The 13,675-nt window shown below is 36.6% G+C and overlaps 1 protein-coding gene across 2 annotated transcripts in view; it reads left to right on the forward strand.

Moving 5' to 3' along the window:
• Positions 1-12,460, forward strand: part of PCOLCE2 (procollagen C-endopeptidase enhancer 2) — a 36,433-nt gene extending 23,973 nt beyond the window's left edge. The window contains exons 5-9 of one of the 2 annotated variants that reach the window (XM_042820500.1): positions 906-1,042; positions 5,041-5,195; positions 7,365-7,448; positions 8,838-9,005; positions 10,599-12,459. In XM_042820500.1, coding sequence (XP_042676434.1) covers positions 906-1,042; positions 5,041-5,195; positions 7,365-7,448; positions 8,838-9,005; positions 10,599-10,735 — 681 coding nt within the window. In that variant the 3' untranslated portion in view covers positions 10,736-12,459. Of the gene's footprint in view, positions 1-905; positions 1,043-5,040; positions 5,196-7,364; positions 7,449-8,837; positions 9,006-10,598 lie in introns of both variants that reach the window. The other variant, XM_042820499.1, reaches the window with a different exon arrangement.
• The last annotated feature ends 1,215 nt before the right edge of the window (positions 12,461-13,675 follow it).

Genomic DNA, 13,675 nt, shown 5'->3' on the forward strand with positions numbered 1-13,675 from the left:
TGAGGCCTTTAGAGAAGATCTTTTAAAGACGATTTTGTTAATCAACAAACCATCATGCAAAATAAGCTAGGGGAAGTGATCATCTCAGGACTTAACACGATAATGATGGTGGTGAATGTTCAGCTTAAGTCTAACATTATTTGTAGCATTTTCAACTTCAGTTTATTATTGAGGTAACCAAGCAGAGCTGGTTCAGCTTAGTAAAAGCAGAAATTGTTCTCGATTCAGTTCACAGCACAGGGAATATATTCAGATGAGCCTTACACGAGGATCTTCAATATGTTTCATTAATTTTGTCTTGTTTTATATTTTGAAGGCTTCATCTCATAACACGCTTAGTTAGCCAGATGCCTTCAGAGTGCAAGTTTCCATTTTGTTAAGGCCTAAATAGAGCTGAGAGCAGAAGAGATAAAGGGTGTGTTTGCCACTGAGCCACACGTGGCTATAAAGTGTTGTTCCCTATGCTTAGAGCTCATCTTCATTCTAGCTTAACATTTTTTGGTTGTTGCTGAGCAATCTGCTCTTTAACTTGGCACAAAGTCAGAAATCTTGGTCACCAAGCCCACTGGTAGGTTGCTTTTCTTAACTATCTCCAGGTTCTTATATTCCTCTTTGTGTAAAGAGAACTACTCTTAAATGCTGTTCATGACCATCACCTCTCAAATAAAAATTGAGAACAAAATACTTTGTAGAATATTAAGGTCATATTTTGAACTATTTCTCTACTGGAGAGAATCTACATGGATTAAAATATCAAACCCATATTAGGTGGATTGAATAATTCACTATTATAGACAGCAAAAATGAATCAGTAGCGCATCTGAAGAGGCCATTTAGTGTAAGAAGCACTAACAAATTTTGGTTATCAAAGTCTTACTAAATTACTTGCACTTTTTTCCCTGCAGCTAATAGAATTAAAGTTTGAGAAGTTTGATGTCGAGAGAGACAACTACTGCAGATATGACTATGTTGCTGTGTTTAACGGTGGGGAAATCAATGACGCTAAAAGAATTGGGAAGTATTGTGGAGACAGTCCACCAGCGTAAGTAACTTTCTACGATTATGAGCTTCACAGCACTATGTATTGCTTTGCTTACAATTCTATACTTGGTTTTTGATTTTTATTTTTTCCTCAATAAGTCATTTTCTACCTTCAGTTGCATTTCTAGAAGTTGCTCAATAATATCCATCTCTCCCCAGGTTTTTCCTTTTCCCTCATGTGTCAGTGACTATCCTTGTTTCCAATCCAAGTTCTGTCCCGTCTCTCAAGCCTCATTTGAGCACTCTCTAATTATACCCTTTTTAATGCTATTGGTATTAGCATGTACATATAATACCGGCATTAACGCTAACTGAATACTAGCATTACTGTGTTTTGATTACAGATACCAAACTGCAAAGATCCAACTGACCTCCGCAGTCTCTTGTCTCTTTACTCCATTTCATTCTACCCTCTGCCATGCACTTCTGCTCATTCCATGGCTGCTCACCAGCTCGTCCACTTGTGCTGAGCAGTGCCCTTCATGACACATGAACATGTTGGGTACCACCATAGGCTTCAACCAGCTTAGTTGCCAAATTGCTGATGCCACACTCAGGAAAAAATAACCCCAATCCATTCAAACTGTCATCTCACCCAAAATACTCCCAACATCATCCCTCTGGCTCTGCCTCCCTCCATTAAACACCCCCTAACATAGACAGAAGCACCATCAGTATATAAACAGATCTGGCAATAGTAGATCATAATTATTTAAGAAGTGTATAAATTTTCTTGCATGAGGCTAGTAATTTTTAGTTTTTTTCCTCCACATCATACCTCTTCCATTAAGCTATTTAAAAAGGAGTAGCTTTACAGAATGAAGAGAATATACAAGCTAGTAAAACTAATGTAAGCATGTGAATAGAATTAAGTCTCAGAAGTGACAGCTAGTTTGATTCCCAAGAGCAACTGAGATAGGGGAAGGAGGTACATGCCTCAGTCTTTCTAGGGACAGTGTGCTGGGCTGAGATTTATTGTGAGGTTTGTGTAGTTTGGTTGGATGTTTTTTTTAAGGTTACACAGTATATCCTCTGGAGACAAGAGGGTAGGCAGACATTCTGCAAAACTCTTACAGACTTTTCTTCTCTATGCAACAGCTTCACTCTTGCTATTTTTGATCATTACCTAATAGCAGGACAGTCCTAGAAATGAAGAAATAGAGTAAGCTTAGCCTTACAAAAATTTATTAGAAATTTGGTAATGGTTTAATTAAGGGTAAGTAGGGGTGCACCTGAAATATAGTCTTCAGTTTCCTTCAGCCACCTTAAGCTTTTGGTGTTAAACTTTCATAAGTTTCCCTTTGGAAAAGATGCATCTTTTGAGGCTGAAGTTCAGTGCAGCCTTCTTGTAGTTCAGTTAAATACTGAAATATGAGAAGATACTGACATTACAGTGCTACTGGAAGAATGTTCTTTAGGTGCTAGCTACTTCAGGCCTTTAAAACAATGCAAGAGACTAAGTGTTAGCTGCAGTTACAGTCACTTCCTTGTTTGCAGGAAGGACTTCACTAGTAGAAGTAGAATTATCCATATTGCCTCCAACAGAAAAGCTGTGAGATGGAGGAAGACTGTGCAAGGCAGTTAGTATTAAGAAGTCCACAAGACAAGAGCACAGAGTATAGCTTCACTGTATGTAAGTTGTGACATTGCAGACTTCTCCCAACGCAGGTAAGAACTGAACTCCACAAGATCTTATCCTTCCCTTGATTCTCAGGAGGCAGCAGTGAACAAAACCCCTTAAAAATGAAGCTGGTGGCCTCCAGCCCCTGGAATGTAGTTGCTTCTTTCCAACTAAGACCTAGGCCAGCTGCACAAGTACATTTTGAACCATTGCGATCTGATCTTGGCTGACAAAGCAGTGCAGAAGAAAGAAGTGCCAGTTAATCCCTGAGAGGTAGCCAGAAGTAGCTTCCTAAACCAACTCTCAGCTGTGGCTCAGCATCTATCCCCAAAGCAGGTCAAAGCTGTACACTGGTCTGCCAAAGTTCTAGTGGGCTTCACGACATAGACATTTTAGTATGGACTTGGACTTTAGTATGCAACAGGCAAATAAGGGCAGAAGTCTGGGCTCAGACCCAGGCCACATAGCTTAGAGATGAGATTTCCTGTTACAGAATGTTAGAAGTGTACTGACAGCCAATTTTAGGACTGCTTACTAACCTGATCCAATACAGAGCTTCAACACGATCACTTTCCCTTGCTGAGTAATATATAGACAACTTATGTAATCAGTGAGGATCAAGTGCGTCTCCTGGGATTTTTCCACTAGCTGCAAAATGCTCAGCATAGTTTACCAGAAAAACAGTATGGACCAAACTCCTGTAGCAAAAGAAAAGCAAATCATGTTGTGTAAACTGAATAATGAAGGAAGCCTTCTATAAAGAATATTAGCTGCCTATCTAACACAGCAATTATGCAAGTTGAAATTCACTAACGAACGGTTACAAATGATGTAACATGGCATTCTGTAACAGAAACAGCATACTTAAGTATGAATAAAGTGAACACCTTGAACTTACTTGATGGTTACAGAGATGAACCCAGATCCAATCGTAGAGCAGCTAGCATACAATGTAACCACATACCTGATTCCTAATTACAATTAGTATGAAATATAAATGAATAGTATGTGTAATAACATTTTATTAGGAGAAAAAAAAAAACAAACAAACAGCAACAAAACCAGCACTTGAGATTAAAAAAGACACTTATAAAAATACACGGGTCAAATTTTTCAGATTGTTTGGCTTTTTATATCTAGTGTTCAGCAAGCGGACCAAAGTTTTCCTACAGCTGATAAGTGCCCTCCTAATACCAAAGCCTTTATCAGTGCTGTGGTAAGAAAATTACAGTCTGTTCATTTACCACAGTAACAGTAAATCTACAGAATTTCAGATAATTATGCACTTTTGTGTCAGCTTGCTAGGGGCTGAATCTGACTTCTGTAATACTTGCTGAAAAGGAAATGGAAAAAAAAAAGAGTTAATCATAAATTTTTATAAAGTTAAAAGTGTTATGGAAAGTTTTGAAGAACTTCTGCCTGAAGCTCATGAACACTAACACAAATTCTGGAAGGAAGCAAGACGGTCATTTGAGTGAAAATACATCTTACAACCATTTTCCACTTTTTTCTCTCAAGTTCTATCTGCCTCTATATTCTATTTTCTTTTTTCCAAACAAAATGTGGTCTTGCTTGAAAACACTGGCATTAACAGATATTAATTAATCATGCTTAGAAGAATGAGCGTTGTGCTCCTTTGCTAGAGTTGCATGCCATACAATTTTCTCTAGTGGAAGTCTTCAACAGAGCCTACATCCAGAGTTAGTTAGCATCACAGCAGGTACTACAGTTTACGAACTAAAAACCAATACGCTGACAAGCACTTGTTAATGACATTTCAAATCCTAACAAAATAACACCACTAGCTCTGTAAGGCCTCCAATATAATATAATAAAAATCCAATCTCTGGCAAAATACAGCCACACAGAAGTAGCAACCCAAAATATTTTTAGTGGTTTTACTGAAGAATTTCAGAGTTCCACATCAAATTCATTTCCGTCAGACCTTCCAAATACATAATACACTTTCCATTAAACAAAAACGAACTGAAACCCAAAAACATTTACTCAACTCTGCTACATGCTGAGGATTCCTTTAACATATTTTCTCACTGTATTAACCTGTCCCCACGGAATGAAATTCCAGAAGTGAAGTCCGCAATGAAGTCACACAGAAGAATTTGAAGATATTTGTACTGACATAACCCTCAGGAATCAGAGGTTTTCATGATTCAACAGAATGAGTTTCACAGTCACAGCATCAGGGTCAGACATGTTAGCAAAAGGAGCATGTACTCTAGCAGTAGGGGCAGATATTGCATTCACATCAGAAATAAACTCAAAGCACAATCTCTTTTCTTTTGTGTAAGAATGCTATTCATGGTTTTTTTGGTTTTGACATTAAATCTAATAAAAGTTATTTTGTTTTTCCATCCCAGGCCTATTGTATCTGAGAGAAATGAGTTGTTCATTCAGTTTTTATCTGATTTAAGTTTAACAGCTGATGGTTTTATTGGCCATTATAAATTTAGACCAAAAAAGTTACCCACAACTACAGTTCCACCTACTACCACAACAATCCCTGCTACATCAGGTAAGTTTTTTTGGCTTTATTTGATTGTAAAACTGATTTATTCCAGAAAGAGAGGGTTAGAAAAATGTAACATGAAGCATATTAAAATCAGTTTTGTGGTTTGTTAGTGCTTAAAATGTTGAAGGAATTAATTAAAAATTAATATACTCAAGAGAGCATGTAGAATCTACTTAATATTATTAACAGGAAATCTCTCCGGTTCACTGTAACAGTTACTTCAGATAAGAGAATATTATCATCTCTTCTCAGCATTTTGATGAGCAAACACCTTTTACCAAATTCCTCAGAACAATGAGCAATTACTTTTTTTTTTTTTATAGGAAGGTCCACATATTTCAATAAATAATTTTATTTTTAAAAAAAGTTCTTCCAGACAAGCCAATTTATAAATGTTTGGTCATATTTCTCTTCATTTAGTTATTAAGATAAAGCAACATTGCTATTTAAACCATCTGAGCCCTCTTCACGTTTTCTGAGCGTCCTACCAACAGACCCTCTTCTCTCAAAATGGTGTTTATTCAAAAATGTTCAGGGGCAGAAATTTATAACAAAATATGTCAGACTAAAAATAATCTCCTTTTATATTTAAGATGAAACAGCACATATGAAAGATCAAAGGAGGACTTCTCTGAAGGCCTTGCCAAAACTACCTCATTACGGAGGTTCTGAACGGATAAAGCCTTAAAGTTTCCATAACCTGAATGAGAGGTTTAAGATACAGTTGTAGCACAAAACCAAATTATTCATGATGTTTGGCATCACAACCTAATTTGCATTTAAAACACGTCAGAAGTCAGCACAGTAATGGCTTTCCAGAAGAAAACAAAGAAACTGCGGTGCTTAAATACTGAAATATATTTAAAATAGATTTTAAAAAGCAGTATAAAAATGAAATCACAGTGAACTGCAAATCATCCTGATGGAACTGACAGTTTGGTAATAAATAATTCAGCTCTTTTTCGTTATAAAGCACTTCATAAAGTTGTTCCTTCCAACACCTGGTCTCAGTTAATCCAGGCTGTCACCTGTCTCACGCTGCAGCCTTTCTACAGAGGCCTATCGAATACCAAATGAAGACCTCATTAAGATGAAACAAAACAAAAACAACAAAAATCCCACATCACTAAGCGTGGTTCAAGTATTAAACTTGAGATTCAAAAGGCAGAATAGCAAATATGAAGATCTAACCATTGTGGACCTGCACTGAAGACAAAATTTCAGCATCATTCATTTGAATTTTAGAAATCTTATTTTTGAACCAATCTATACCATTAGCAGATAAGTAGAAATATAAATAATAACTGGTTGGAAAACTGGCCAGAAGCTTTTTCAGAAAGAATAGGCTGAGTAAGATTTCTGCAAAATACTTCCTTCTAGAGAAAAATAAAGCAAAGATATTCTTCACAACTATTTTAGGGCATTTTTGTTTATTTTAAATAAATGCATTTATATAAGTTGTCTGGGTTTATTATTGTTCTAATCTCTCCATCTCTCATCTCAAACTTACCAATAATTTGAACAATCTGAATAAAGTGCAGAGACTGTTAATGTCCACTCCAATGGTAAGCAGGAAAGGAGAGAGGGGGGAATGTATTTACTTGTCTTTAAACAAAGCACTCAGCTTCAGAAAGGAAATGTAAGTCAGTGTGAAGCAGCTGTTGCCTCCAATATTAAATTCTTCACACATTCTATTGTGTTTCAAAATGCCATCTTTCAAAATTATACAGAACATATCATGAAGCAATGTAAAAAATGTAGAAAAAAGGTAGGAATTTGAACTCTGCTCTCTTTCATCACAGTACAGTAATTTCTGATATAAGTCTACCTGCTTTCTCTGAAGCACTACCATAATATCATAAGACTTTAATGGACTACTGTGGCTCCAGAGCAATAGGCAACACCACTAACAACTTGCACATTTAAGACCACACTACAATCAAATGTGAATGTTCTTAGTAAGAAGTCCCACTGTATAATGCCATTAATGTACAACGTAGCTGAAATGCATGGAAAGAAGCGGAGGTGATGTCAGAAAAAGGGGACACATCATTACTGTGATATTACCAGATCTACTTGTATTACCAGATTTACTTAGCATGTATATGTTTTTAAGCATGCTACTTGCATTTGTTTGAAAATATCTTTTAATTTCTTCTTTGTTCTTCAAAGTTTCGAAACCTACAGTTGCCCTGTGCCAGCAAAAATGCAAGAGGAGTGGGACTCTAGAAAGCAATTATTGTTCAAGCAACTTTGGTAAGAAAGTTTGTTTCTTTTTAATTAATTGTTGCTTGGAAATGTATACACTGCTGGGAGTTTTACCAGATGTAGTTATGAATGATCCTTAATATATTGGTGATATTTTTACATCCTCTTACACATGTATTTGACATTAGAATGCCTATCATCATAACACTGGAAATAATCCCAAAAGAGGCACTGCATTATGACTGAATAGATATATTTGCTCTAAAAAATCACATCACTAAATATAGGTCAGCTTCCGATAGGAAATACTGATTCAATTACTGTAGTCATCTCATTTGTCTGTCATCAGGGAATTTTATGCCACATTTTATGCCATAGCTGCTGGCTATTTCACAATTCAGCCTACAGATTCCCAAAACATTTTTAAGACTTCAGAAAGCGTGGAAGCTTAAAAGCACTGCTTTCCATGCTCAAATCACTGATACAGCAAACACCCTTCTCTATATTTGGATGGCATTGTCACTTATAATTTCTTATGTGTCAGAGGCATTTCCCAAATTAATACTGGGAGCTTCTCTGACCTTTTATAACCTTTATTACCTTATACTATCTTTGATGGAACAGCTTAATCCCCTGTACAATCAACAGGTGGAAAAACAATATGCGTACAGAGGTGAGGCTAAGTAGGATTACCGTGGTGGAAAGATAAATGAAAAATGCTCACCAGTGCTGTAGGCTCGCAATAAACTGGATCTCTCTCCAGAAAGAGATCCTTCCTTAGTGGCAGTCAGCACTTAAATGGGATCTCAGAGAGGCGCAGTCAGGCTCCACCCCTTCAGGTATCACAGGTGAATTGCCTTCAGCTGTGCTCCCCTGCTGACTCATTGCGTGCCGCAGGTGGTCAATCAGAGGTTCAGGCCATTATCAACAGTTCCCATACAATTCTCTCACAACTTAATAATCTAATTCTCTCTAATTTTATAACTAAACCCATGAGATTGGAGGTAGTCTGCTGTTTCAGGAAAGCAGGGGCAGCTTTATATCATTTTGCTAGAAAAACAGTTTAGGGTTGTGACTGCACCCTGATGCAGAATGCAGACACTGCAGCACCAACTCACCATCACTGCTGACCACCAGCCTTGTTTAATACACAACCAGTACAGGCTTGCCCCATGTCAGAACAAGCAGGAAGAAAAATCTTACTGACCACACCTCAGCTGTTGTGGCTGACAGTCACTGCCACTATACGAAACTTGTTTTTTCTCCCTTGGCACTGGAGTAATAAAAATCACTTTCCTTCTCACCTCTTGCCAAATTGCTGATGGCACCCACCTTTCCAGTATTGTTTGCATCATTTTTAAGAGCAAATATGCTTGTTTCTGTGGTCCATCAAATTGTAAAAAATAATTAAAATGCATCAAATGTGATTTCTTCTAGTAATAACTGGAACTGTAATCTCAACAACAACACGGGCTGGAAGCTTGCATGCAACAATATCAATCATTAATGTATACAAGGAGGGAAACTTAGCGATACAACAAGCAGGAAAGAATTTGAGTGCTAAGATTATTGTAGTATGTAAGCAATGTCCTCTCATCAGAAGAGGTGAGTACAGCCAAATAACTGCTTTGTGTTTTTGTAAAAGACAACAGTTTTGAGAACTGCAGTTTGAAATACAACCGCAAATATCAGTAAAATTACAGGAACTGATTCGATAATCAGCTACTTGTATTACATGGAATCAATTCAAAATACAAAAAACTTACAGGCTTATATAAATAAAATTTAAGAATGCAATAAAGTATTAGGCTTTCTTAGATCAAGGGACTTTGAAAAGATGTTTTAGAAGCTCACGTGATATGAAGTAAAATCTGATTTTGCTTGCCCAGATGAAACTCGGTTCTATTTTGTTTTTGCATGTATATATTTTGGATTGCATGCAGTTACTCAGAGTGGAAAAACAAAATCACGCTAAACTTGAAAGAACAGTATGTGACAGCACATGAAAATGTAACTACTTCTGCTGCTTCTCTTCCTGTATCCCTTTACCTATTCTACATCTGCAAACAGCTAGTATTTCTACAGCTATCAAACTGTTATATGGAGTGGAACAAAGATTTCCAGTTAACTATAACAAAGGCTACTTATATCATATTGTAAGAAATATACTCTCTCATTAAAGTAACTAAGCAAGAAATGAAATAGTAGTCAGGTCTGCTTCCTGAGTAAACAGGTAGAACAGGAGAACATAGAGCCATAGCAGGAAACAGTCAAAATAATTTAATAAGCATCCAAAAAGACCCTGTTGCTGCTGATACTTAAGTATATTACTTCTAAGTGGGCAGTATCAAAGTGAGCATCCTTGTCAGAAACTTGCTTTTGCTTTTACCTTTGTTTCTTCAGAAATCAGGCATCTGTCTGGGACAAAGAAGAGTATCCTTGGAACAAACTCTCTCCTTTTAGGCAGATTGAGTCCAAACCACACACTTCAGTTTCTCTACCTAAATATTCTACCTCTGAATTATTTAATAGCCATTACATAATATCTAAACTTTCTACATTTCTGTTTAACCCCCTACAACATGACTCTTTCCTGTGTGAGGCCTTGCAGATCTCTAACTCTTCTCAGCCATGCAAACACTCAAATCCATCTGATCGCCTCAAAGTCAGGGCTTATCACACGCCAAGCCCACCTTGCTTACCTGACTGCCACTCTATATTCCTAGACTGTATTTATGCCCTTGAAGAAGGAAAAAGGCATGAAAAGACTAAAGAGCATTATACTACAAGCTGAGTGTATGAGAAAATATCCAAAAATTAATCATTAATAATTAACATCTCCAGATGTTAGTAATTAATTGATCCGGTGTTTATTCTGCATTTCTAATGTTTATTAAATAAATTAATATTAATATTAAATAATATTAATATTAAATACAGACTGTCAAATGAATCTGAAAAACATCTGCAATGTATTTAGCCATACAATAGGTATGTATTTAGCCATGGACTTGTTTGATTTTTATGTAATTGTAGTTTGTTGCGTAAGTACAAAATGGATAAGGAAGTATATATATGCCTTGGGTAGGAAAGAAAGCACAGTAAAGACATTGGCAACAGAATATAAACCACAGATAATTCTGCTTACCCAACCATGTCTTAAAGGTTTGTTCTGTAATATCAAACTCTCTTTTGTAGGTTTGAACTACATCATCATGGGCCAGGTAGAAGAAGACGGCAGAGGCAAGATCTTTCCGAACAGCTTTGTCATGAGTTTTAAGACTAAGAACCAAAAGATCCTGAATACCTTGAAAAACAAAACATGTTATAACTAAACTCTGCATCTGCATTCTATCATTTCTCTTGGAAAATAATTTTCACTTAGTTTAAGTCATGAAAACACAACCACAAACACTAAGACTGTGGTCACCCTTTCCACACTTCTCCCATCCTAGCCACCAAAGCACAATCCTGATACAAAATTACAAATCCTGAATCTTAAAGTTGAAGATCTGCAGCACAACCTTCTGATCTGAAACACACCAAATTTGTAATTTGGTTAATTTATAATTGTCCATTTTTTAAGGCGTATATATGTAAAATAAGAATTTTAAGTGCAATATTTATAGTAACTCATTTAACACTGCTTTTTTCTCTTGTTTTATTACATAGATTCTTGCATTATTATCTGTGCTTAATAAAATATTTTAAGATTAAATCATAAACCAACTAGTTGTTCATTATGTGTAAAGTAGGGCAGGCTAAACATTGAAGTCATTTTTTTATTACTTACGTGTTTTTGATGTTCTGGGTCTTGCATAGTATGACTGACACTGTGCCTTCTTGATGATTAAGGGACTGAATTTTCTTCCATGGCAGCCAGTGAATCACTGATCTGACTAGAACCTGCATTTACTTTTCAACTGTTCAACAGTACCATGCTTTTCTCTACTTATGACCATGCTATACTAAGTAATGTCACTATTAAATTCTGTAAGGCAATCATGGAAGAGAACAGAAGTAATTAATTCAGCGGCAGTAAAATACACATGCAAATAGTTTCAATTTTTGTCTCCACTGTGAAAGAAAAGACAACACAGCAGTACTCAGTCTGACACCACTAGTGTAAATAGCAGAATGCATGTCTAGAGAAATTTGTCACATTTTCTGTTGTATAGAGTCAGATGTTATTCTGAAAATGAAAGGCTGAATAACCAAAAAAAGGAATAAAAACTGATTATAGGTAAAGATTAATACTGAGAAATTGAACAGTTTGATCAAATTGGGTAAAACAAGAAACTATGAAAAATGAAATGGAACAGAATCATGGATCCATTTAAGTACTTGTTTTCCTTGTGTGCAAATACGATAGAGTTCTTTTGATAGTCTGTGACCACGTAGAGCAAACTGCAATGAAATACAGTCCCTATTAGAAGCACTCACTGCTTATTTAATTAGGGCAACAGGGATTGCCATTCTCCTTCAATTACTGACTCTCACATGAAATGCCAAGAGGTACTGCCATGGTGCAGCTTGCTAACGCAGCAGCATCCGTTGTGAAGATTTAATGGCTAGCTAGGCAGAAGACAAAAGAATTGCAGGGAGGCTCAACTGTACAAAAAAGCTGTGCTGGCAGCTGATGTCAAACAGCTCAGCAGGGCTGTAAACACATTCTACAGACTAAGATTTTGACTTACTGACTGAACCAAACAGCATTTCACTGCAGAAAAAACATTTATTTATAAACCAGGTGTAATTTTCAAACTGCAGTTTTAGGCCTTGTTTTCCAGTATCAGTTCTTATCCAAATTAAGGGGCTTCATACATTGATTGTTCTCCCTGTGTTTCCCAGCAGCAGCCTGGGGAGAAGCAGTGTGGAAATCATGCTTAGAACTGCGTGGAACTACAATGATCTATTTTTATTTATGATTACAAGACCATCTGTCATGCAACTTTTTTCATTGCAGCAGGAGTCTGGCAGCCAGCTCCTCCTCTCCAAAATTGTATGCAGAGAAAGTTCCTGCCTGCCTGCTCTTCTCAACACCCTCCTTCTATTGTAAATTCCTTGACAAAATAAAATATATCCAAATGCCATTTAACTTTTTTTGATGTAATTAATCTAGAATATTTCCCAGGACTGGCAAACTTTGCAGTTTAAGGGATATGTGAAAACCACTTTAATACACTCTCTTCACCTGCACTCAGTGCATGTGTAATCAGAATGGATTCCTTCCTGCTACATGCTCCTGTTTGGAAGGCCCAGGCTTTACAGAAGTCAAAGCTCTGACAGCAGCAGTCCTGGAATAGGAATCAGGAGCCAGGATTCAGGAAGCGCGGTGCAGTACCAGTTTACTCAAGGGAGGATCAGTCACAAAACAGAGCCAGCAACTTCCCAAAATGACACTATTTGAAATCAGATCCAGTGACTGGATTTCATATGCTTGAATTTTTGCAACCTGCAAACAAATCAAGATTATTTAACAACAATATAATTTCTAAATCACTTCAACAGTAGTGATGTTCAATAATCTATTTCAACAAGAGAATCAAATAGTCAGACTTTCATTAATGTTTTTGACCTCCTGCTGTAAATGGAGGTAGCATGAAGATTTCCATCTTTTTAATATGTAAGATGTTAAAGAAAAATTAAATTCAGCAAGCCCTTAAGACAAAAAAGATATTAATGTGAAAGAACAATCAAAGTTTTTCAGTAGTCTCAAAGAAAGCATTTAGTCTTTCCATGACTTGCACTGAAGTTTGTACAATGAAATTCTGAATCTTACAGCCAATGAAATTCAATCCAACTTCTTCAAACTTTTTTGTTTTTTAAATAACAACACATTCTAGTAGAACCAGTGCTTCATTTAAGGCATGACAGGTAAGATGCATGGCTTAAAAGAACAGATTTGAAAAGAGATTAAAAGAGCTGCTGACTTCACTTCCTCTGTCAGTAAGAGAAAGCAAAAGAAACTTATGGAAAGACTCCAGTGGCACAACTAAACAAAACTGGCAATCTCACACAAGGTAGGTGGGACGAATGTCATGCCCTGTAAGCCCCTGCTTCTGTTTTTTTCAGGAGCAGGTCTGATAGGGACAGGTAACGGACTGTGTGACATATACTCGTCCCCTCAAATAAACAGCTTGATGAAACCACAGGAAGCCTTCATCAGTTAAATCTGTTAGGAGCTGAAATTCGTAAGATCAAGACCTATAATACTATTTGGGGTATTTTTATGTATATACATTTTTTGCCTCATTTTGTTGCTGCTGCTTAGC

This window comes from Centrocercus urophasianus, unplaced genomic scaffold (genome assembly GCF_019232065.1).
Source record: "Centrocercus urophasianus isolate 14NV4802_14NV808 unplaced genomic scaffold, USGS_Curo_1.0 seq_19, whole genome shotgun sequence".
In the NCBI taxonomy this organism is placed as follows: Eukaryota; Metazoa; Chordata; class Aves; order Galliformes; family Phasianidae; genus Centrocercus; species Centrocercus urophasianus.